At 36.6% G+C, this 25,702-nt stretch overlaps 1 protein-coding gene across 8 annotated transcripts in view; it reads left to right on the top strand.

Annotated features, from left to right (window-relative positions):
• The window catches only part of RIMS2 (regulating synaptic membrane exocytosis 2), a 293,405-nt gene extending 268,910 nt beyond the window's left edge, over nucleotides 1-24,495 (top strand). For all 8 annotated transcript variants that reach the window (XM_087706787.1, XM_087706790.1, XM_087706791.1 and 5 more), the window contains 5 exons: nucleotides 7,195-7,336; nucleotides 9,982-10,094; nucleotides 11,366-11,467; nucleotides 12,653-12,792; nucleotides 21,470-24,495. In XM_087706787.1, coding sequence (XP_087562913.1) covers nucleotides 7,195-7,336; nucleotides 9,982-10,094; nucleotides 11,366-11,467; nucleotides 12,653-12,792; nucleotides 21,470-21,688 — 716 coding nt within the window. In that variant the 3' untranslated portion in view covers nucleotides 21,689-24,495. The remainder of the gene's footprint in view (nucleotides 1-7,194; nucleotides 7,337-9,981; nucleotides 10,095-11,365; nucleotides 11,468-12,652; nucleotides 12,793-21,469) is intronic.
• The last annotated feature ends 1,207 nt before the right edge of the window (nucleotides 24,496-25,702 follow it).

The raw sequence follows: 25,702 nt of genomic DNA, 5'->3' as shown, positions 1-25,702 counted from the left end.
TAATCACAAAATCAAACATCCTTTGCAATTTTAATTTAAGAGCCGAGGTGGCGCAGTGGTTAGGGTCAGTACTGCAGGCCACTTCAACTGACTGTTATCAGCGGTTCTAATCTCACCGGCTCAAGGTTGACTCAGCCTTTCATCCTTCCGAGGTGGGTGAAATGAGAACCCAGACTGTGGGGGCGATATGCTGACTCTGTAAACCGCTTAGAGAGGGCTGAAAGCCCTATGAAGCGGTATATAAGTCTAATTGCTATTGCTATTGCTACTGCTATTAATTGAATGGGAATTAAAGATATACTGTATAGGGGATTCACAATTGACATAATCATAGAGAAAAACTATCTTGCTCACTCAGAAACATAGAATATGGAACAGGTGTCCTGCAGGTAAGGAGGAGGACATAGCTTGATACTTGCAACAGAAATATCATCTTTGTTGTGTGCAAAAATATTGCGCCCCATGCTCAGATAAAAGGAATACGGATTTCATTTTCACCACCAAGTTTTGTTTGTGACTTTTTATACTGCATGCACAATATTTAGGATATTATTACTTTCAGCTGTGATATCTTTTCAATATGTATATTTTTTTTCCTCATTTTCCTCATAGATGCTTGCATCACAATCAGATGTGTGGAAATATTTCCTAATTTTCTACTTTACTTGATGTCTTCTCAGCTAATGCCATAGAACTGCAAAATGATTCTGACTTTTAAAAGTAGCATTTTTTTCCCAGCTAGTATAATTTTCTAATCAGCTTTGGTTCCACTATAGAAATACAGCAGTTGCATTACAGACTAAAAAGTGCTATTCTGGCTAAAAGCTTAATCAATCACACACAAGTATATATGTATATTATATGTATATCATAGCAGGGAAGTTGTGATTTTTAAATATGAGATTTCTAAAATCCTAAGACTTTTAAAACATAATTTCAACCGTGACAAATCAAAGCTAAATTTAGAAGTCAGAAAAGAGCTTACTGACATTTCTTAGGTACCTGGGTAAAAATAGGCTTTTAACTGGGTCAGAAATGTTCTGTTTCAATTTATTATATAGACTTGACACTCCAATCACAATTTATTTCAAATAATACTGTATTCCTAACAAATATTAGGAAATTATTTAATTGCATTTTATTTTGTTTAAAATTGCAAGCATTAATACTTTTTTTCCAGGACTAATTATTAACTCCCAGTCATACATAATGGCTGGCACTGAATAGATCTTAATATATGTAGTAATAAAAGTAGATCCACGAAATAAAGATTCCTCGAGTCCTCATGGAACTCTGAATCCCCTTCTATGCTCCTTAGAAATGCTTTTGACCCAAATTGGTAACATAATTTCATGCCATTTAAAAAAAATTAAGAAAAACTGCTGTTTATATCTCTAAGTATACTTAATGCAGTTTTTAATAATTAACTCCCTGCCCCCACAAATTGCTTTTCGAAAGAAAGAATGCAACTATTGCCCCAGGTTCTCTTCTTACTGCCATTTCTGCTCAACATTTAAAAATACATTAAATGAAGCCCCCAGTCATCAAAAAGTTCCTTACTTCTGCATTTTATGCATATACGCAGGTGGCCATTTATTAAGCATAGCTATTGCGGCATTATGTGATAAAGATTAGTACTTCAAGAAGTTTGCCCTATTTTTGCAGCCAATACACACAGACCTTAAAATGAGCTGTAAAACATTCAGTATACAAACTTTAAGTGTTTAGAAATAGGTAAATTGGAGCCAACTAAAATCTTTCTTGATTCTGCCATTACTTGCCCCTTCATTGGCTTAATTTTTTTAAATTTTACATTCCAGTTTTTAAAGAAAAGTTGAATGCCACAAAGCAAGTCATCTTTATAAAAATATATTCTGTCTTCCTGCAAACAAACTGGTGATGGCGGTGGGTATGGGGATCATCCTTGTCAGTTTGGGGATGTTTATTTTGCCGGGGGGGGGAGGTGTAAATATGTTTTTGAACTGACTATGTGTAATGGCAGCCATTTTGATAGAACCAAAGTAGTCCATGATCAGCTAAGGATATGACTATTGCTGCATATGCTCACTCATGGAAGGGTTTCATGGAAGGACCATGGGTAATCAGTAGTAGAGTTAAGATACGATCAATTTAAATTGAGGATTTATAATCTCAGTGACAGAATATATTTAAAATTGCTTATCATCTATTCAATTTCGGATTTCTATTTCTATTTTTATTTGCAATGTTTGGTGTACTGAATCACACACAAACCATGAATGTTTATTCCAAAATATAGTATTTCATATTAAGTATTCATAATACTTACATTATGTAAGTATTGCAATACGTAATTTTGTACATTGTGTACAAGACAACAATATTTTAATTCATGCTAAATTATAGTCTCACGGGTGAATCTTCAGTTATGTAGCTTATGTAATTTCAAATTGGAATTCTGTTTTAGAGCTCTATATTGAGTACTTAGAAATTAAAATTTAATTTAACAAATTAAATTAGTTTCATTAAAGGGCTGAGTCTCACAGCCATTTCATGGGAGGTCAGCTGTATTTTTTTCACACTATCAGTCCTTTGCAATACAACTAGTCCTCAACTTATGACCACAAGTTGGGACCCGGATTTCTGTCTTAAGATGTTGCAACCATAAGTCAAATTAGGCCCAGCGACAAAATTTACAGCAATTGTTAAATAAATCACTGTAGCTGTTAACAAAAATCACAGAGTCATTAAGTGAATGACTGTTTCCCCAGTTGGTGTTTTTTGACAGAAATTTGCAAAAAAAAAGTTGTAGATTACAATCACATAACCACAAGTGATTGTAAGTGCAAGCCAGTTGTCAACAGCCTAAATCGTGATCACATAACTGTAAGAGTGATGCAACAGTTATAAATGTGAATAAACGTCATAAAATCACTTTTTCTCCTGTAATTTTGAACCATCTTTAAACAAATGGCCATAAGTCAAGGACTCATTCATTTTTGTTTTCTCTGTGTGCTTGAGACTTTGAATTCTTCAAACACTAGAAGAAACTTGCCACCTAAATAAAAATACCTCCTGTATTGACAGACAAAGGGACCAGCTCAAGACCAGAAGACACACCACTAGTGAAATAAGACTATTGCAGTGTCTATTACCTGCATGGATAATCCATGGGGGCAAACCTGTAAGATATTGATAGATGTTTCAGTTTTGCCTATTCGTATTTTGTACGAATCAAATTGGCTTCTTAATGCAGGATGAACTGTACATAACTGTTTTCTTGTGAGCTGTCTTTCCTTCTGAACTGAGACACTATTTGGGAGGAACTAATGCTCTGTTGTACTGCCTTTCCATATACAGTAATGAACCAACATTGTTCTTTCCCCATATCCTCTTTCTCTGACATTTATAGATAACTTCTCTTTTAGATCCATAACACTTCTATCACTAATATATAAACTTTGATGCTTCATCATTGCTTAGCCTATCTCTGAAATAAAACCTTTCTCCAAAATAAAATCATTTCCATAAAATATGTTAACTGAATTCCTCACTTCTTTATTGCTAATGTGATTTCCTGGCTTTTATTATGCAAATTTATACATTCTGTGGTATGCACCATTGAATTGCTAACTACCTGATTGTCCTTTTCGTGATTAGAAGGGAAGGCGTTTGAAGCCTGTCTAACTCCAGTAACCTATTTTGCACCATGAATACCAGGCAGAACTTCAATTCTTGTTGTGGCCCCCCAGCAACCAGCAGACCTGATAGCAGATTCGGACAGTGAGGAGGTTGGGGAGGAACATGGGCCAGTCCTGGAGTCTGGGGAAGACTCTGATGAGAGCTCTGTGTCTAAGGCAGAGAGGGGGCCAGAGCTGTATGCCAGTTATCAGCTGCCTTCAGAGTCAGACATCAGTGAGGCAGACGAACAGCTGGAGCCTGTTCCCTGTGTGCGCATGCGCAGAGTTGACAGATGAAGGGAACAGCTAAAGAACATGGGTTGACTTGGGAGTAAGGCCACAGGTGGACGGTGAATGGCCCCTCCCAGAGGAAATAAAAGAGGAGCGAAGGGGGAGTGGAGTTTGCAGGAGAACGTTAGTTCGCTTAATTGGTTTGTGACTCTCCGAGACTCCTTGCCAAGTTTTGCAGATATCAGCCTGTCAGCTCTCCAAGCCAGATAGGGTCGGTGATGGTAAATCCTCCCTTGAAAGACTTTGTTGGATGTGAATGAGCAGAATTCACAGTAAATTACGAAAAGGTTTTTTTTGTTGGGGCAAGGAATTTGTTTCATGTTCTCAGGAAGCCTTGGTCAGAACAATTCTTTCCTGCCTAAGTTTCATGACAACTGATGTTTAGAAGAGCAGTGTTTCTAAATATTACAAAATAAAATGGGAGGGTGGGGGAATGGGTACATCTGGCTGGAAACTACAGAAGACATGATCATAATTAAGCAAATAGGAGGAAGGGCAAATAACTACATCCATAGCTTTTGATGTTCAAATTTTGGATGCTTTTGAAGGTGTATCTAAAGATTACTTGTTACTTGGAACACTGCAAATTTGGCATATTTAAATCTTTTTGTAAAACCTAAAGAGGATTATTTCTCATTTCCCCCCTTCTTTGACTTGTTATCCCTTTCCCTTTCTTCCTTTCTAATTTCCTTCCCTGTCCAGTGGGGATAGTCTTCCTTATTCCATATTCTATTCTTATTATTTGTTTATTGTTGTTATTTTTGTTGTTGTTCCTTCTCCTTTCACTGCTTCTGCTGGAAAGAAGAAGGAAATTATATTTGTATATAAATGTATGTACTGTATATGCTTGTTGTTCTTTTGTACTTCTAAGCAATTTATGTGGGTGAAAATGAGTACAGTACCTTATTTTACAGGCAATTGATTTTGATTAGTAAACATTAATTATATTTAAATATGTAGTTTATATATAATTAATACTTTGGTGTGTCCTGGATGGGTACTTTTTTGCAATGTGAGGTTTCTGGCAAATATACAAAAACTTACTTTCATATATGCATATACTGTACTTTTAAATTTGTGTGCAAAGAAATGTGTATTAAATAGGGGGAGAATACTCAAGATTGGTAGGGATTTGGTTATTTACTCAAATTTTCTTTTTGAAAATTTGTCCAGAAAGTTGGCATGCAAAAATATGAACTCATAACTAAAAAAATGTTTCAAGGAGTTAGAAAACTGTACTTATCTAAATACATTTTTAGAGGATAGAGATTAATCACCTTTCCCATATACTATTTTGAGGAAAAGCAACAGAAGTACTTTAATGAAGAATAAATTAACTTTATTCCTGTGGTTTGTAGCTTTAAAAACTGCAAAGGGGAAACTGTTGTAACACTAAAAGGTTGACTGTTGAATCACAAGTGTATCAAATATTTAAAATCACAGTCCCTTGTCATCATTGCTCCATATGATAGATCATTTTCTGATATCTTACATGTTGAAATTTAGCAAGCTTTCTATAGCGAACCATTTCCTAACTAAGTATAGTCCCAGTTCTGCATTGTACTTTATGCTGCAAGATATAAAAGCAGATGCACCAGTTTGGATATGCTTCAAAACATATTAAGATATACATTTACATAAATTCTATGCTTGCTACACTTCCTCTTAGATGAGTACATTATTCAAGATTTAACACTCATTTCATTCTTCACAATTAAAATATTTAAATTCAAACTGTTGAATAATTATTAACACACATATATACAACTTTGTTACTATGTGGGTTTTTTTCGTACACTGCTTAGAATAATTCAGGATTTGAACAATTGATAAATGCAATAAATTAAAAAAAACTTAAGAGTTTGAGTGTCAGGAACACAGTGGCTCGGTGGCTAAGACCCTGAGCTTGTCGATCAGAAAGGTCAGCAGTTCAGCGGTTTGAATCCCTAGTGCCATCTAACAGAGTGAGCTCCCATTACTTGTTCCAGCTTCTGCCAACCTAGCAGTTTGAAGGCATATAAAAATGCAAGTAGAAAAATAGGGACCACCTTGGTGGGAAGGCAACAGCATTTGATGTGGCTTTGGCATTTAGTCATGAGAGCTACATGACCATAGAGAAGTCTTCGGACAGCGCTGGCTCTTCGGCTTTGCAAAGGAGATGAGCACCACCCCCTAGAGTCAGGAATGACTAACACATATGTGCAAGGGGAACCTTTACCTTTACCTTAAGAGTTTGAGTATTAAACTGGAGTTTGTTTTGTCACTCAATTTAAACCTCTGTAACTACTCATAATAATATTCAGCATTTAAATATTAAACATCAGTCAGAGTGTTTTGTTTTATGGGAAGCATTTGGATTAGCAGAACAATTCTGTTGTTCTACTAGTTTCTTGGTATGGTCAAATTCAGTAGAGCACCTACTAAATTCAGAGGAAGCGGTGATTAAAACATTATCCTTTGTTAGAAAGGAAAGGAAATGCCATTTTACTTTGCAAATATAAAAATTATAATATACATGTTTTCTTGTACAAAAACTTTCTTCAATAAGCTATTTGATTTCAGCTTCTGGAAATTCCTGAAAATATTAGATTAAGTAATATCTGATGCTGAAGTAGTGGATACATGGGGAGCCTGGGTACACAGAGACTGCTGTAGAAAGACAACATTGTTGTGTCAATAATATTCTTCTAGTTAATTAACAACTAGATTTAGAAGTTGTTCAAGAAAATAGAAAAAATGCTATATATACCTCCTCTGAGTTCCTGAATGAAAGGGAAAATGTAATGAATCGATGAAGAATTTAAGCAACAAATGCAAAGCATATATACCATATCTTGTTTCACTTTCTTTTTGTAGTTTCTACTGGCTAGATAAAAGGATACTTCTTGGCTCAAATATAATTATTTATGCCTGAACTAATTTACACCATAAGTTCTTTCCCTTAATGCAATGGTTATTGCAATGGCTGTCCATTGAGTTATATTCCAATTTAATTGCTAGGTGGAATTACCCAGGCAAAATTATTTTCATACATTCAGTGCAAATAAAACTGGTTGACTGTGCATGTTTAACATTGAAGATCATATGCCGGTGATAGCTGTAAGAACTACCATTAAAATAATGTCTTCTAAGCAATTTTAGTGTTATTGTACAACTCTGAATTTCTGTGTTTATATTGGCCGTTTAAATGCATTTCTATTTATATGGATACTTGATACAACTAAGTGTTTTTACTTTTTTTTAGAAGCAGGTGGTAAAAAACTGAAGAGTACAGTACAGAGAAGCACAGAAACTGGGTTGGCTGTGGAGATGAGAAATTGGATGACACGTCAGGCCAGCAGGGAGTCTACAGATGGCAGCATGAACAGTTATAGCTCAGAGGGAAAGTAAGTCCTGACTGTAGTTGTAAGTAAATATCTCTCAACCAAATGTCATTGATTTAAATTAGGTTTAAGATCACAACATTGCACACGAACATGCATCATTCTAAATCCCAGAGAGGTTAATTGAATGTAGAATTATCATTTTTAAAAAGCAATAAATATGATTCTCCCTCTCTCTCTTGATACCCGACTTCCTGTCCAACAAGAACTAGATAGACAGAGAGACAGATATATAGATATGAAATATATATTTTTAATTCTACAAATATGTTGCTTTTCATGGATCTTAGCAGAGCTCGTCGCTTGAGCAGTTGATAGTAATTTGCTATCACTTGGTGACGTGAGAGTACCCAGACTGCCACCAGCTACTCTTCCCCCTGCTGAACTTTCCTATATCCCACAATACTAATTTCAGGACCTGTTGTTTGGACTGGCTATCACATAAATAAGGCTGTCACCTTCTTTATAAATTCAACAAAGTACAAGGACAGTTATAGCATATGCATTTAATGGGTTACAAACATTATCCTATTCTTCTTCCCCCACAATTTTTTCTGCCATGCATGGCCACTGCTGTAGACCAATAGGCAAGATAGAAGGGAATGATGGGAATTTTACTTCAACACAGTTGGTAGGTACCAAGTAGGAAAAGGCTGTTGTGGAAGGACAGTGGCATCTCTAGAAGCAGCACAAAGCCAAGATGTTGGCTGCTGCAGTATAATCAAAGCTCAAGCTTTGATGTCACATACCTGCACGAAAGGGGCAGGCTTCACGGGCACCACCGTGACTACCATCTTGAGTTTTGCGCTCTCTGTTTAGACCAGTGTTTCTTAACCTTTTGAAGTTTAAAATGAGTGGACTGCCATTCCCAGGATTCCAGTCCAGAAATTCCAGTCTCCCAGGACTTCAACTCTTAGAATTCCCCAACTATGAGGGTTTGAAATCTACCTATCTTAAACTTGCTAAGGTTCAGAAATGTTAGTTTTGACACTATTCTGTATGTGTGAAGCTAGCTATCTTGAGCAACCTTCATTTGAAGAGACAGGAGGTAAAACAAGCCATGCAATCATTTGTCAATGACACTGCAAAAGAAATACTTCACAATGATTCACATATTTTTTCAGCCAGTCAAAAAAAAAATGCCAGAATATTTAGAAGATAAGAATGACATCACAGTAGCTGGGTTCCATCTGGTAAAGCAGGGCATTTTATAATATTCTAACAAATATGCTTAGCTGAAAACAAACTCTTCTGTCTTCACTCTGTGTCATACTTCACATATCATTTGAAAGAGACTTAACTCTTGAAGATGAAATACTCTTGAGAACAGAGGGTTACATGACATATATTTAATTAGCAACATTTAGCAATAGCAATAGCAGTAGCAATAGCAGTTAGACTTATATACCGCTTCATAGGGCTTTCAGCCCTCTCTAAGCAGTTTACAGAGTCAGCATATCGCCCCCACAGTCTGGGTCCTCATTTCACCCACCTCGGAAGGATGGAAGGCTGAGTCAACCTTAAGCCGGTGAGATTAGAACCACTGAACTGCAGATAACAGTCAGCTGAAGTGGCCTGCAGTACTGCACCCTAACCACTGCGCCACCTCGCCACCTCGGCTCTTTAAATTCAGTATTTGACTGAAAATATTAGCAGGAAATGTGTTCTGCCCGGTTTGGTTCTTTTCAGAAACCATAGAGCCTTGGTGGTGCAGTGGTTAAGAGTGCAGTACTGCAGGCTATTTCTGCTGCTTGCTGGCTGCCTGCAATTTGGCAGTCTCACCAGGTTCAAGGTTGACTCAGCCTTCCATCCTTCCGAGATGGGTTAAATGAGGACCCAAATTGTTGAGGGCAATAGCCTGACTAAACCGCTTAGAGAGGGCTGTAAAATGGTATATAAGTCTAAGTGCTATAAGGCAACTCTCAGTCAACTGCATGATCATATTAAAAGCCACATTTAAAACACTGACATAAAATAAAGAATGCGAAATATGCTTTTTTTCCATATAAGCTATTTAGAATCTTTTGGTTCCAGGTCAGACTGCAAAGTAATATGATCAAAAATATTTTTAAGATCAAATAAAATATTCAGCATATTCAGTAATAAATTATTTTTTGTGTCATAAAATAACATTTGTAAATGTACAGTAGATATACCGTATTTTTTGGAGTATAAGATGCACCTTTTTCCCCTCAAAAAAGAGGCTGGAAATCTGGGTGCATCTTATACATTGAATACAGCATTTTTTGCCTCCGAAACCCCACCCTCTTCACCAAAATGACCATGTAGAGCCTTTAGGAGCCTTTCAGAGTGCTCCTGGGGGCTGGGGAGGGCAGAAATGGGTGAAAAATGGGCCTTTTTTTGCGAATTTACCCCCAGCCCCCAGGAGCACTCTGCAAGTTTCCTAAAGGCTATTCATGCCCTTTTTTTGAAAAAAAAAACCAGGCCTGCTTTCGTGAAAAAAGGGACATTTTTGGGAGGTCTGCAGAGTGCAAAAACTTTTTTTTAAATTTGCCTCTTCAAAACTTTGGTGCGTCTTATATACTCCAAAAAATACAGCAACTAAAGTTGCCCACCTTTGTAGTATAATTTGTAATGGATCTTTGTGATAGAACCATCTTAGTAAAAATAAACGTGCTTTCCATTAGTTTGATCTTTCCTGGTGTGCGGTTGGCAGCAGACAGCCAATTCAGTGATTTTCTGGATGGACTTGGCCCTGCACAGCTAGTGGGACGCCAGACCCTGGCTACTCCAGCAATGGGTAAGAAATGTTGGCATTTGAATAATCACACTCAAACTGAATTGCTCTTGGTCAACCACCTATATCCACTTTAGATTTGTTGGAATAATTTTGATTTGGAGAGGAAAGAAAACACTCATTAAACGTACACACAGACACGCACACACAATCCCACACATCTCAGAGTGGTTATGAGCTGCTGTTGTCATTTTCTTTAACAGCTGACCTGCGCAGTCACAAGTCCCATTTGTTTTTGCATTGTGTTTATCTAATTCTTACAGCTAAACTATCAGTGCACAAGTGATGGGGATTTTCTTTCAAGTAATTTAATGTCTTAGCAACTCAGAGTCACTTCGAAGTGAGATGGGTGGCAAACAAATTTAATAAATAAATATATACCTTGTGGCTAATTCAGTGGTGAAATTCAATTTTTTTTTTGCTATCTGTTCTGTGGGCGTGGCTTGGTGGGCGTGGCAGGGGAAGGATATCGCAATATCCCCATTCCTTCCCCACTCTGGGGCCAGCCAGAGGTGGTGTTTGCCGGTTCTCTGAACTACTCAAAATTTCCACTACTGGTTCTCCAGAACCTGTCAGAACCTGCTGAATTTCACCCCTAGGCTAAGTAGCGCTGACAAGGAGAGATTGACCTAAGGAGACTTCTGTGTCTAAGGACTAAAATCTTGCTCTCCCCTCTCATAATCCAGCACTTCAACACTATTCAATATGGCTTTCTTGCAACTCTGCCTAGTTAACTGCTAGAAAACATCACGGTAGTTTTATGGAAAATTATAATTAGATATATGGCTGATTTGGAAAAATATATCCTTTAGCAGACTTTCTTTATCCCATGGGTCACTTCCACCATGCATGTCTCCTGGGACCCCTTGTCCAAGTTCTGTTATGGATAAGGACATGGAACAATGCCTTTTCTGGCATCAACTGGGTAGTATTTGCAGTATCATACACATAACTATTTTTGGTTCCCTTGGTACATCCCATGATCCCTCACTCTATGTTTTTCAACTTTATCCCCATTGAAGTATCCCAGGGCGTCCTACCTTTTAAATTGTTAATAATAGAAATAGAAACTCTATTGTTCAGTCCTATAAGTAAGACTCTGGCACAATCGAGAGTAATCAAATGTAGTTTTCAGTTCAACTGAACTGATGATGAGGTACAGAAGAGATTTAATTATTTACTTTAATGTCTATTTATATAATCACAGACTGTGAGTGTGTGTGCATGTGCGTATCTGCTTTTTATTTACTTGCATTTTTTTTGTGTCACTTTAGGTGATATCCAAGTTGGAATGATGGACAAAAAGGGACAATTGGAGGTAGAAATAATAAGAGCACGAGGCCTTGTTGTAAAACCAGGTTCAAAGACACTGCCAGGTAAAAGAAGTGTGCTTAGCTCCCAGAACTATAAATGCTGCGATAGTATGGGAGCAATTCGTTTTTCTATAACTTTAACTTTTCCATAACCATAACCTTTAATGAAAGTAGCCTCAGCTTTACAGTACTAACCATCCCTGCAGGGCCTTTTTCTTTAGAGATGAGATCTGCACAATGCAGAATATTACTTTTTAATTCAATTTTTCTCAATTCTGTCCCAGTTTTGATATATGAAATTAATTAATCATGCTGTATGGGCATATGCATGGAAACTCTTAGTATGATGGGTGTTTAATATTCTCTGAGCTTTATTATTTTCTTGCAGACGTTTGATTATCCAAAGTAGGTAACATCATCAGTGCTAGTAAGGAGTGGGGTTCACTTTCAGTTTATGTACTAGTCACTTGCCCTGTCAGTGTTGATAAGGGTAGTCTTAAAAGTTCTTTGGTTGGGCAGTCCTGTTTGGCAGTTCCTTGATTGGGGTATTGTTTACTTGATTACTGGTCTGTCTGAGTTAATCTATGTTTATCTGGGTGCTGATTGGTGATTGGGAGGTGCTTTGGTCTTTTTGTTCCCTTTTTGGCTTTGGATTGTTTCTTTTGCATAATATTGTTTATGTCTATGTGTCTATTGATGGCTAATTTGTCAGAGTGCCAGGCTTCTAGAAATTCCATAGCATTTTTGGTCTAGGATGGTCACAGTTTTCCAATTGAAACTATGGTTAAATCTGAATCCCAAGCTAAACTGTTAGCATTCTTGGGATCCAAAGCTACCATTGTAAGTTTGATTTGATTTGATTTATTTGGCTTGTATGCCGCCCTATTCCCAAGAGATTCAGGGCGGCTAACAATATAAAGGGGAGGGGGTACAAAAATAAAAATAGAAAAGAGCAATTTAAAATTCAACAACAGCCGTAACCTCGAATGGGGCTGGATAGTTCAACAGCCCCAGGCCTGCCGGAATTGTCCTCCTGCTTTGAACCCTAAAGCAATACTAATAGTATTTGCTTATTCCTAGGGAAGAGGGACAAAGAGAATGAGAAGCTTGCATAAGTAATGTATTTTGGTCATTCATAAATGCACTGTGTGAAGATATATTCAGTTGAAGCTAAATATCACTGCCTGCTCAAGGGCATAGCTAATGCGAACATTTTCTTAACAGTTGTTTATATTTTTCCCTCCAAAGCACCATATGTAAAGGTGTATCTATTAGAAAATGGAGTCTGTATAGCCAAAAAGAAAACAAAAGTGGCAAGAAAAACGCTGGAACCGCTTTACCAGCAGCTGTTGTCATTTGAAGAGAGCTCTCAAGGGAAAGTTTTACAGGTAATTTGCATCGCTACTATGCAGATTAATCGTCTTTATTTGTTGATTTTTTTTAAAACTCCTGTGCTGCTTCCCATAAAATATTTCAGTTGAACTGAAAAGGACCCTGAAAAACTCCTGTTCAACAGTAAAATATACATATTACAGTCCCGTTCAACAGTAAAATATGCATATTAAAAAACAATTGAAGAGGAATAAAATGAATGAATGCAAATAAATAAACTTTTGTCTCCACCTTCATTATTGAGAAGACCTCCCTGAAAAGATAGGATTCCACTAGCCAATGTAAAGGTAAGCAGCCCTCACACAGGAAGAAAAGCATTCCAAAGAGCCGGCAACCGCATTAAGGAGGTCTTTCTGTAAGTGACCATAAGATAGCATCAGTGGTGGGATTCAGCCAGTTCAGACCAGTTCAGGTCGATTTGGCCAAACTGGTTGTTAAATTGCTGGCTGAACCTGCCCCTTTCTTCCCTGCCCCTTCCAGGAGTCCCCACATGCCCTGTGTTGGCTCCCAGGTAAGTGCAGGGAGGCCTACTAGGCCAAAAATGGGATGTGGAGGGCTGTGTGTCACACCCTCCCCCATGGCCCATTTTTGCTCCCAGGGGTGCAGGAGGCCAAGTGCTGCCTGTCATACCCCATGGCCACTCCCACCAAGCCCAACCAGCCAAATATTAGGGCAGAGAGCCAGTTGTTAAATTATTTTAATCCCACCACTGGATAGCATTGTTAATAGGATTCCCTAGGGAAGGGAAGTGCTTAAACAAGTGTATAATAGAGAAGGCCTCCTACTAGAAGCTGCAGATGAGCATAAACAGACTATATTATGACCACAGACTCCCAAAAGAAAAGACCACTATAGTAATACATTGCATAATCATTAACAATAATGACTTATTGCAGGGCAAACTTTACATGGTATAAGACAACTTAGCATTGTTTAAGAAAACAGAATTGTCCTGGGAATTTAGAGAGGAGTGAGGAGATCAATTACAAAGAGAGTCACTGTAGAATTAGCAGTATAACAACAACAAAAATGGACTGTGATTTCCATTGCATCTACATCAAAGGGCATCTTCATTCAGCAAAGGGAAATTTTCTGTAGCCACCTTCTTATACCTGCTGTGGGAAGATTTCTTTTACCAAGTTGTTTACAGATTTAACATACCAGTGATGATCTGGAAGCTTTTAGGTAGCTGGCAATAAGAGCCAATAGGCCACCAGTGGAGCTAGCTAGTAGAATTGTTTAAAAAACTAGTTGGGGGCTGCGATTAAGGCACCAGTCTAAAACCAGGAAACTGTAAATTCTAGCCCTGCCTTCAACACAAACCAACAGAGTGTCCTTGGACCAGACACTTTCTCTTAACGCTAGAAAGAATGAATGGCAAACTACTGAAAATCCACAGGCATCATATCTGCTCATGCCTGTCTCCCAAGGTCATTCCCACATACCATTAGAGGTCATTAGCACTTGGACAAGAAGACTATTCCTCTGCAGGAAGACTCAGCACAGCTGCTGAGTCAGCTGAGGTTGGTAATAGGCATGCTAACTTCAGAAGTCAGAAGTCTGTGACAATGATAATTGTAGAAGCACCTGCTAATTATTTACCATAAACTTTTAAATGGAGAGTTTTTATAGGAGTGGCACCAGGGGTGAAATCTACTTACCTTTGCTACCAGTTCGCAAATGTGAATGTCACCTCCGCATATGCGCAGGACCTTCCGCGCATGCGCAGAGGGTCAAAAATGGACATGATGACGTCCGGGTGGGTGGGCAGAGCCTGCTACCGAGCACTCTTGCAAAGGTTAGTAGAACAGCGAGGGGGGGGGGGAAATCCTCTGTCCCATGCAATTTAGATTAGATAGAAAGCAGGAAATCCTGCTTTCTAGCTAATATAAATCGCACGTCACAGCTGATTGTTGAAAATACCAGTTCGCCCAAACCGGTAGCATTTTTTTACTATAAGTTCGAGTGAACTGTTAGCTATTTTTATTACCAGTTTGAGTGAACTGGTAGCTAAGAGAAGAACATTGTAGCAATATGGCAATAAAACCTCTCTTCATCATTTTGGATCGTATACATTTACATTAATTCTGCATACTGTAATGAACCAGATGGTGCACTGAACACCTCAGTAGCTACTACAACAAAAACATATATATATGTCACAACCCCTGGTACGGCCAAATATGGGAGGGAGCATACTGCTTCCCTTTTCTGTCTATCAGCTCACTCTTGGAACCATCCAGGCAGAAAGCCATTTTTTGTGTTCAAGCTAAATATCTTGAAATAGAAATAGCTTGAAATAGATCTATACTAGTCTCCCTTTATTTATTTATCAGCATAAATTTATACATACATACATACATACATACATACATACATACATACATGTTTTATTTGTGCTGATAAATAAATAAAGGGAGACTAGTATAGATCTATTTCAAGCTATTTAGCTCTCATCAGCTAGCCATACCCTTACTGGGATTCGAACCTGGGCTATATTACATATTAGGCAGACGTCTTAGCCATTAAGCCACAGGCTCTGATCCGTTATCAGCTGAGCCAGGGAGAAAGGTATATATTTAAAGTCACAACCCCTGGTATGCCCCAATTATGGGAGGAAGCTAACTGCTTCCATTCTCTGTCCATCGGCTCATCACAAGAGACCATCCAGACAGAAACCCAATATTTCTACTGTTGCCTTTTACATTTATTTTTTTATCAGCACAAATACATATATATCTATATCTATATCTATATCATCTATATCTATACCTACCTACCTACCTACCTACCTACCTACCTAAATACATACATACATACATACATACATACATACATACATACATACATACATACATATTTATATTCCACCATCACTCAACAGGCGTAGCTGTGTGTTTCTCCATTGAACCTCTCAAGATGTGTGAGGCAACTTGTGCTGATAAAAGTTTCTTTTGTGGTTGCTTCCCATAAAATCAAAAAGAAGTCCCTGAAGCATTAGGTGATTGCCTTAAAAGAACTATGCAGCAAGGAAACAGTAGCCTGAGTTTCTGTTTGGGATGGGAGACCAAGTAAGCAAGAGGGAGTAGCTGCTACTAAGTGCTAAGGTTTACGTAGGCCGCATGCCTATGGAGATTCTCAGACATATCCAGGTCATGGTTGTCCCAAAGGTGCTTTTTTAAGAGGCAACTAGACTTTCTGGGTTTTTTCTTTGAAGACGTTTTGCTTCTCATTCAAGAAGCTTCCTTAGCTCTGAAATCTTGTAATCTGGAAATGTCTTCAAAGAAAAACCAGAAGGTCCAGTTGCCTCTTGAAAAAAAAGCACCTTTGGGTTAGGCCATATGCTTTCCCCTGTCCTTCAATTCCTTCGTGCCTCAGTTGCAAATTGGTTTTCTGCTTGTGGCCTGTTCTGCTCTTGGGTATTAATTTAATATAGTGAAGGCTAACCTTCCTCCCCCCAGCTGTTTTATGGCATAATAATGTTTTAAGCTCTCTATTATGCGAATCCATTTCCAACTTTATAAACAAATAATATCCTACCTTGCTTTTACATAAATATTTAACATACACATACAGACATCCATCTTGTTTTTCCCATTTGAGATAAGCAATTTTATGCAGAGCGCAGAGAAAAAGAAAGAGTTAGCTAAAGGAATTAAATGATAATAAGAAAAGGAAAAGAAAATATAGCTAAAACTATTGTATACTATTACAATCTACCATAGCTTCTACCAAACATGCTACCTCCAACTATCTCCATACCCCATTTCATGCATTTCTTCTTTCTACTTCTCATGTCTTTCTGAGGAAGTCATCAACCTCACCCAGCCTCAGGTCTTGCCTTTCTGTCAACCATTCACTCTTTCATATATCAGTTGTGGAATTTCTCATTCATCCTCTCTATGAACCCCAAACCAATACTGGTTACTCTGTTTTGTAGTCAATCTGCATTAATTTAGCAATCAATCACTGTTTGACTCTACCTTCTTGTTTTATCACACATACCTCTTAAATAGCCCATTCCTTCTGTGGTCAACTTACTTTTCTGTTTCTCCGGTCATATCAACTCTCACTTTCATATTACAAAGTGGAGAGAAACTCATAACCATTCTTGCTTTGCCCCCCACATATTTATTTTGTAACATACCATATACTATTTGCTATCTCTCATCTTTGCACATCTGAACATTTCTTCATCCATTTGTTCTTCTACCAAAGTACACAGCCTATCTCCTTGCTCTAGTCTTTTGTCATTTATGTATAACTTGCCAATATTAAATCCATTTTTTTCTTATAACAGCTATCTTTATCTTGGCTACATCATTTTCTTTCTTTTTAAAAATTTTTTAAAATTTTTAAGTAAACACAAAGAGACAAAACAAAGAACACAAAACCATCTTCCATTACAAATTAAAGAAAGTGTGACGGTTGGTTACAAAAACTTCTGTGTGTCCCTTCCACAGTCATCACCTATAATTCTGATCAAATCACACATTTTTAAATCAAGTATGCAGTATTTATATACATTGCTATCATCATACCTCAACCTTCATTTGACTGTAATTGTTTTTACATCCTTTTATATAGAATATTCCAATTTAAAGCAAAACCACATAATGCCATTCCATTAATTCCTCCCAAAATCATACAATAAGATTCCGTCTTTATAACATGTTCTAAATAAGAATTGGTTATATTTAATTTCTAAACTTCCTCTCATAGTCTCCATTTGCAATTTATACTGAATTTTCTCCTATCAAACCAATACATATATATGCATTATTATCATTATCAATCATTTTTAACTATAACCATTATCACTTCATTTTATACATAATACTCTAAATTTGACTAAGTTTAACTTAATTTTTATTATAAGCTTTCATTACATCAACCTGTATCTTTCCAGTAATAGTGCAGTGTTATGTCTCTTGCCATTTGTAGCATTAGCATTCTGATTAATTTCTTAGTAGGTCTTATATGAATTTCTCTTCGCACGTTGTTCATTACATTTCTTATGTAAACTCGAAACCCTCCATCTGCTCCTTCAATCACCTTATCTTTGGTTATCACTAATGTTTCTGATAAAGTTTCTCTCCTTACTTCCATCAGGTTTTCTCTCTTTTCTTCTTCTGAGCTTTGAAGTCTTAGATAGAGTTCCAGTTCATCTATCTCCCCTTTCCATATTCCACTCTTTCCATTTCTAGCCAGGCTCAGTTTACTGTCAGTATCAACAGTTTTCTTGTTTCTTTGCTTATTTTTTCCTTCAATTTTTAGAACTCTGTCCTCCACTTTTTCCATTTGATAAACATCCTCATTTTTTCTATCAAATTTTACTGTGCTGCATTCTATTTTCTCCAATCTCTTCTCAAGTTTCTCTGTTACTGCTAAACTTTTTTGGATTTCAAACATAATCATTTGCAATGTTAAGGTTTCTTTTTCCTGTTGCGACATTCTTCGAACTTGTAAACACTGCCACTATAGCATTCAAAGCTTTTTGTTAGATTTGAAGCATTCATTTATAATCAAGGCCCTCTCCTCTCTTCATTCCAGCTGCTGAGAGAGCTCCTGAAGAGCACCTGTGTAAACAACCCATGCTCTTCCCACTATCACTCTCAATAAACAAGCTGAGGAACCTTGAAATGTAAATCAAATGATCAAAGGGAAGAAAAAAAACAGTGTTTCCAAGCCTCCAGTCCCCAAGTGGCAGTGTTACTTCCTTTCCTTCTATTATTACAGCCTTCTTTGTATTCCTTTTAATATCTTCTTTATAATCCAAGCTTAAAGAGAAAAAAACCTTCTTAAATAGAGAAAAAGACCATCCAGTCCAGCATTGTAAAAATAAAGGAATTTTTAAAAACCCATTGGTATATAAAAAGAAATAAAAAGCAGCAGCAGAAGAAAAACTAATCCATTCAGTTTAAAAAATAGGAAACATTTGCAAAAGTTCCATCCATGAATTTTTTTTTAAAAACAGGGGTAACACACTGTCTAACGTAGCTTAATTTCACCACTTACTTTCTTCTGTTTTCAAATTTAATTTAGCTTTGAGTTTTTTAGGTAGTCTCTTGTCTAATAATAAAATTTCCTCACCAAACACTTTCTCTTTCCGCTTTCCTCCCATTCCGGAGCTGTCCCAACTTCAGCAGCTTCAATGGCTGCGCTTCTATCGCCAGCAAGAAGAGGTTCTCCTGGAGCGATCAGGGACTTTGCGATGTCCCTGAGATCAGCAGGATGTACTCTTCCCTGTCACCATCTCTATGGGATGGTTTAGGTCCAAAAAGATTGTCCAGCGACAGATATATCAACTGCGATCCTGGAGCTCCAAGATCATACATCGTGTCGTAGCGACATTATCTCCTCCTCCTCAGGCTACATCATTTTCTATATTACTTGTTGTATCATACAGCCGTAATTTATTGCAAATCATTTGGTTCTCATCCAACAACACAGTATCATCTTTGTTCAAAGATTCACATCCCGACCAACTCACTGCTAATGACATCAACATTTATTTGTAAATGCATTAAATAAAAAAGAAGGCAATACACATTCTCATCTTATTCCCTGCTCAATATTCAACTATTTACTAGGCATTCCATTTATTCTCACCCATGATTTCTTATCCTATATAATTCTTGCTGTGTTCAGCAATCAGCCTTCATCTCTATAGTCACTTAAATGTTCCAGACTTCTAGCTGATTTATTCTGTCATATACTTTCATTAAATCAGCAAACATAATTTTCTTGCTACATTCACGAGCTTATTAATGGCCATTTGAAGTGCAAAAAAGTGTTATACCCATCACTATATGGTGTAAAGCTGCATTGCGTCTCCTAAATTTTAGTCATTGTTACTTCTTGTACTTTTTCTAACAGAATTCTACCAAACAGCTTCCTAGGCATACTTCACAAAATTAATCCTCTGCTGTTTCCATATTCACTCTTTCTATTTTCCCTTTGTGGAAGGGAGCAAAAACAGCATTATTCTCATAGTCAAAAACTGTCTAGCCTGGAGATTTAATAGTGGTCTTCCATTCTTATGCTAATCAGGTCTAACCCTGATTCATTTTTCCAAAATTAGCCCAAGTAAGTTAGATGCTCCCTCCTGCTGTGACCTAAATAGAAGTACAATACAACATTACAACTGAAAACCGCAGCAAATAAAAATGAAATCCAAGACTGCAGATTAAAAGTCCCATAACGTAATTGGTGAACTGGTATGTTGTAGTTATTGGGAGCTGCTTCCAGATTATCATTCATATAGCCATATTTTAAATTGTAAACAATTATTTGGATTGATAAATTTCAATCTATTTTGGAAGAAAATAGATAAACGCTTTCCAATTTTTTTTAAACATTTATCATCCTGAAAAAGTTTAGAGTGTTTAAAAGAAAAAAAAATCTGAGTGATAGATTGGTAATGAGATTCAAGACAGATTACCACTCATTCTGATATGAAAGGACCTAAATTCAGATCATGTTCCACTTTTAATCTCTCCAGTGTTGCAGTACTGAACTCTTTTCAAGACTTTACACTGGTCCAATTTTAGATGCTAGCTTGATTAGCATCTTAAATAGTTAATAACTTAACTATTAAGGAACAGATCTCATAACCTTTGCTGAATGGGAGATGATCAGGAGCTTCAGACCTGAAGACTGATGTGGAAAGAACACTTTAAGAAAAGGCTGTGGCAAATTACTTTGAAATTCTTGCCAGGTTATCATCGGAGGTTTATCTTGGACTTAACCTTTCAAAGAAATATTTTTATTCTATTTACCTGTTCTTATAGGTAAAAGCAGGGGTAAAATGCTATCGGTTCAGCCCGGTTCACCTGAACTGATAGTAAAAAAATGCTACCAGTTTGAGTGAACCAAAAATTCCAATGATCAGCTATGATGCACGATTTATATTAACTAGAAGGCAGGATTTCCTGATTTCTAGCTAATCTAAATCACGTGGCACAGTGAATTCCCCCCCCCCTGTTCTACTTACGTTTGTAGGCGCACTTGGTAGCAGGCTCCGCCCACCTTTCTGTTTTTAATGCTATGCACATGCATGGAAGGTCCTGCGCATGCATGGAGGTGGCCTGTGCAAATGGAGCGCATGTGCGCATGTTCATATTTGTGAACCGGTAGAAAAGGTAAGTAGATTTCGCCCCTGGGTAAAAGGTGAAATAAATGACTTTTAGGATTTTAGAGTTAAACCCTGGTTAGTGTTAATTAAATTTTGGGGATATTTTTTTGCATTTACAAACATAATTTGCAAAGTCTTTTTTTGATGTTATCAAATGTATCAGTCCATGTTTTAAATAATGAAGAGATTTTTTTTGGGTTGGATCTAGCTCTGTTAGAATCTAAATTCTAATCTTCATTTGAGATGAAATGTAACATGAACCATCTAAGGCCATTCCATTCTTCAAAAGTTAAGGGATTTTTTAGGTACATCATCATATGGCTCAGAAGGGAGAAGATGAAATTAGAAAAGACCCAGGAATGAATTTGAGTCAAAATAATTTGGACCCCAAGCAGTGTTTCCACCTCATATTTTTCTTGCTTGGTTCATTAAACCAGCACATTATCAGTCTATCTATCTTAGAACTATTCTCCATAAAATAGTTCATTTCCTTTGCTATTTCCCTTAAAATGTACTATTTCTTTTTAATCCAACAGATTATTGTATGGGGAGACTATGGGCGTATGGATCATAAATCCTTTATGGGAGTGGCACAGATACTTTTAGAAGAACTGGACCTGTCCAATATGGTGATTGGCTGGTTTAAACTATTTCCTCCTTCGTCCCTAGTAGATCCAACTTTGGCCCCTCTTACAAGAAGGGCTTCCCAATCATCTCTTGAAAGTTCAACAGGACCGTCGTACGCTCGCTCATAGCAGCTGTGAACTTTATCATAGCAACCAGCGTTACAAAAAAAATAAATATTTAACAGGTCGCAAGCTCTGGTAACACTGCATGCTTAATGTTGCGTCTTTGAAGCCTGTTTCTAGGGCTAGAAAGCGATCCTGTATTCTCAGAGGAAGTTGCACACATTGTGCTCTAAAGGTAGTCCTCAGGTGAAGGAGTGGAACTGGAAGAACTGAATGGTTTGGAGTTCAGTGACACTCAACTTTTAATCCAATTTGAAGCCATGGATTAAACTAAAGAATCAAGTTGTCTCATGCAACAAGAATCCCTTCAATGGCACGTCTATTTTCTTGTTCTCTTTTCTTTACTGGCCCTTTTCTGCCCGCACCCACCCAAGCCTGGTTATGCCACAGAAATATGGAGCTACCCAAAGAAGTTGTGCTAGAAGAAAAAAAAGAAAAGTGAGCTGTCATTGCATTCATTAACAGCAGAGGAAACTTGCCTTATCAGAAAGCTTGAAGACTTGAGCAGCAGGCTTTGTACCTCCGGCTACTAATAGAATCAAATCCAGTGTGGACTAAGTGAAAAGTAAAATTCTGTGGCTATACTGTACTGTATGAATTAAAAGACACTTTTTTGCATGGACACAGATTATGCTGAACATTTAAAATTATTTTCTTGGGGCTGCAACTTGCAAAAAAAAAAAAAGAATAAATCAGCCATTTTCAACAATTTATATTATTTTTAAAAATAAATTTCACTAGTGCATGGTTTTAAAAGGGAGAGAATGCAACAAGGTGATAGACACACCAAGTTATCATTCTTTAAACCAATCATGGTCTGTGTTTTTGCAGACAACAATGAAATATTAATAATTTCTAGCAAATACTCAAATTATGTTTATGTGACAAGAAATAAATGTAATATATTAAATTTATTTAAATGTAAAAGGTACAAGCCTTGTAAAGTTCAAAATATGTGCAAATTGTACACTTCTTTCCCTTCTCGTTTCCCCCATCCTCCTTTTGCCCTCTCGTTGCTGTCCTGGCTCCCAGGACGATCATTATCCTTCGAAATTGCTACTTTTTGACTTACTACTCTCAAGCTCCCTATTTGATTCAGGGATACAGACTGATTCTGCATTTCTGAAATCTTTGAGAAAAAAAAATTGTTTAAGAACTTTTTTCAAGCATGTTGAAAAGAATTTTGCAACATGGCTTGGGGAGTACATTACAATAATTCAGCATGTATTTGATAACAAATTGAACTTTTTGCTGTTTATTGTACAGTGCATGAAAAACTTTTCCCTCTCACCTTCAAATTGAATTATACAGCAAAATACTGGAATCATGTGGCCATTTGTAAAACGTCTTCAATAAATTTGTTTTCAGCACCAGCATCATTCATTCAAAGGTTGAACTATCATTTCTAAATAAAGAAATATCAGAGCAGTCTTGGTAAATATCAACATCTTATCACTTCCATTGAGCCAAATAAATTGCTACCTATTAAACTCTTCTGTTCAGTTTTCATAAACTCGGATGGGGAAATCAGTGAATATGAACTTGACATTCAAGTCATAATTTGAGCTGCAGTCCTGTATCTACTTAATCTTTCTATTAATGGGAAATACATGCCCAAAGAGATTGCAGATTTTTTTAAATTCTTAAACGCCTTAAACAAAATACATAACATTTATTAATTTTGACACCCGTCACCAAAAACGTAAAATGCACATGTTGCAGGTATTTGAAGAAACAAACACCTGTTTCCTATATCAGGTAATTTAGGGTAACTGGAAATGTGGATAATTTTAAATCCAGATCTTATTTTTTCCTGATAAAAAGATATGTAACTTGTTCATGTTGAAGTATATCATCCTTTTTTCCCCTGTATCTTTAGATGCCTTACAGACCTATTGTTTAATGATGAGGCATTGCAATAATATTTTAATATGTGCAACTATTAATTTAAGGCCATACTCATGAATATTTTACTTTTGTATTTACATATCCCTGTATGTACATGAATTATAGGAGGGCAAAAGGAAAAATGGGTATACTGCCATTTCTTTTATATGGTTCAATTTTAAAACAGAACAGAATTCCTTCAAGGTTTGCACATGTTCCATGCATGAGTACCATTGAATGTGAATGGAATTAATGCAGTCAAAATGCTTGGTGAATTGTACCCTTGCAGTGATCTCAAACAGCACCTGAACCCCAAAAGGAATTCTTGTTGACAGGAGTTCTGTTTACGTAACAAACCCTTTTGCATTCATAAAAGAATTACCTAGCTAAGAAGGATAATTGATCTTTTACAAGATTATGTATAGGTTAATGACGATCGGTTAAAAACATATTGACTGAAATAATTTAATCACCTGTATGAGCAATCAATGAATACTAACACATGCATTAATCCCTAAAAATAAAAAAAAACATTTTTAAAGTGTACGACTCTTTTCCTGATACTGTGATATGCAGTGGGTGCACACTTTATGCATATTCCTATAAAATATTTCTTAATTCACACAAGGAGGACATGACAATATGGAAAGTGTGTACGTAACTGATCATTATGCAGTATTTATTTTTGATTGTATTTTTTAAAATATTCACATGTCTGCAACTCTACTTATAATTTAGTCATGTAAATAGCATACTTCCAGTGACCACAGCTGTCTTGTACATAGTCTGTTTTAAAAGTAACTGGAATCAAGGTTGGGAGAGAAAAGGCAGACAAAAGGCCTTTTGATGAACACCAATCAATGTAAATCAAACTCATTCTGGTGATGGTATTTAAGACTTTAAATAAAACATGTTTCTTTAGAGAATTTGTGGTTCTTTTTATCATGTATATATATTTATACATGAATTTATTAAAATAAAAATTGACAACCAGCATGGTAGTACTTAATATGCTAGAGTAGGAACAGGTCTTTGCTTTCAGACGGCTGGATGACCTTGGCCCAAATGGTCCTTCTCCTAGTTCCAGACAAACACCATCTGTCAAAATTGAAAAGCACCTACCAACCTGTCTGTAACTTCAATAAAGAGGCCATCAACCTGCTGTGTGTTGGTTTGGGATGACGGTGATGATTACCGGGGTTTACTTAGTGCCTCGATTATGAGCACTAGCCACACTAAAATGCTTTCTGGTATATTTGTATTGCTAACCCTGGTGGAAAAAAAATTCTAGCTAGCCATCAAGAAGAAGGCTTAACCTCATTTATTTCTGAAAGCTAATCTGATGTATTGAACTGTGTGCTACATGATTATTTGAGAATTAAGTAGAGATTAGAGACTGTTGTTCATCCTGGACCTTTGTGCTCTTGGAATAGCTTTGGTTTGGTTAAACTATTAGTTTAAGGCTAATTTTAAAATTCTTTTTTTGCCAAACTCCTTTGAAGCATGTCTATGGAAATTCTAAGTCATCTAGGTCATGATTATCCCAAAGGTGCTTCTTCAAAAAACAACTAGACTTTGTTTTTCCTTGAAGATGTTTCACCATCCAATAAGCTGCTTCGGTTCTTTTATTTTTTCAAGAAAACTTCCCCAAGATGTATATGTACTTGATTTCAATCTTCATGCTGATTGAGGATTATGAGTTTTTATTCAATGGACCAGGAGGACATAATAGTCACAGATAGTTTCTCTACTTGACTTTTTTTTCCTGCAGTTTTCATGTCAGGGTTTATTTTTACCTCTATGATTACACACAAGTCCCAGATATACAGTATGATCTAGTGACTTATTAGTAGAGGCAATATTATCCCACACAATCTAAGATGAGAAAATACTTCCATAAGATTATGGAAAAATATATGTTATGGTAAGACAATTGCTTGTGTAAATCAATTTAATAGAATCACAAATTCTTGAGATACTGTCCTTTATTAAGAAAAAAAAACCCTGTTAGCATTTAGTGATTCATCTTTTAAGCCTATCAATATGGAACAAAGATAATTTCAAAGGATGAATCACTAAAAGCAAAGTGTTTCTTATGACCAGGCTTAAATTATCCTACTTCAGACACATTGT

This window comes from Thamnophis sirtalis, unplaced genomic scaffold (assembly GCF_051295495.1).
Source record: "Thamnophis sirtalis isolate CommonGarterSnake01/CBP01778 unplaced genomic scaffold, rThaSir2_p1.2 scaffold_2, whole genome shotgun sequence".
NCBI classification, from domain to species: domain Eukaryota; kingdom Metazoa; phylum Chordata; class Lepidosauria; order Squamata; family Natricidae; genus Thamnophis; species Thamnophis sirtalis.
This window is presented reverse-complemented; position numbering and strand designations above follow the sequence as displayed.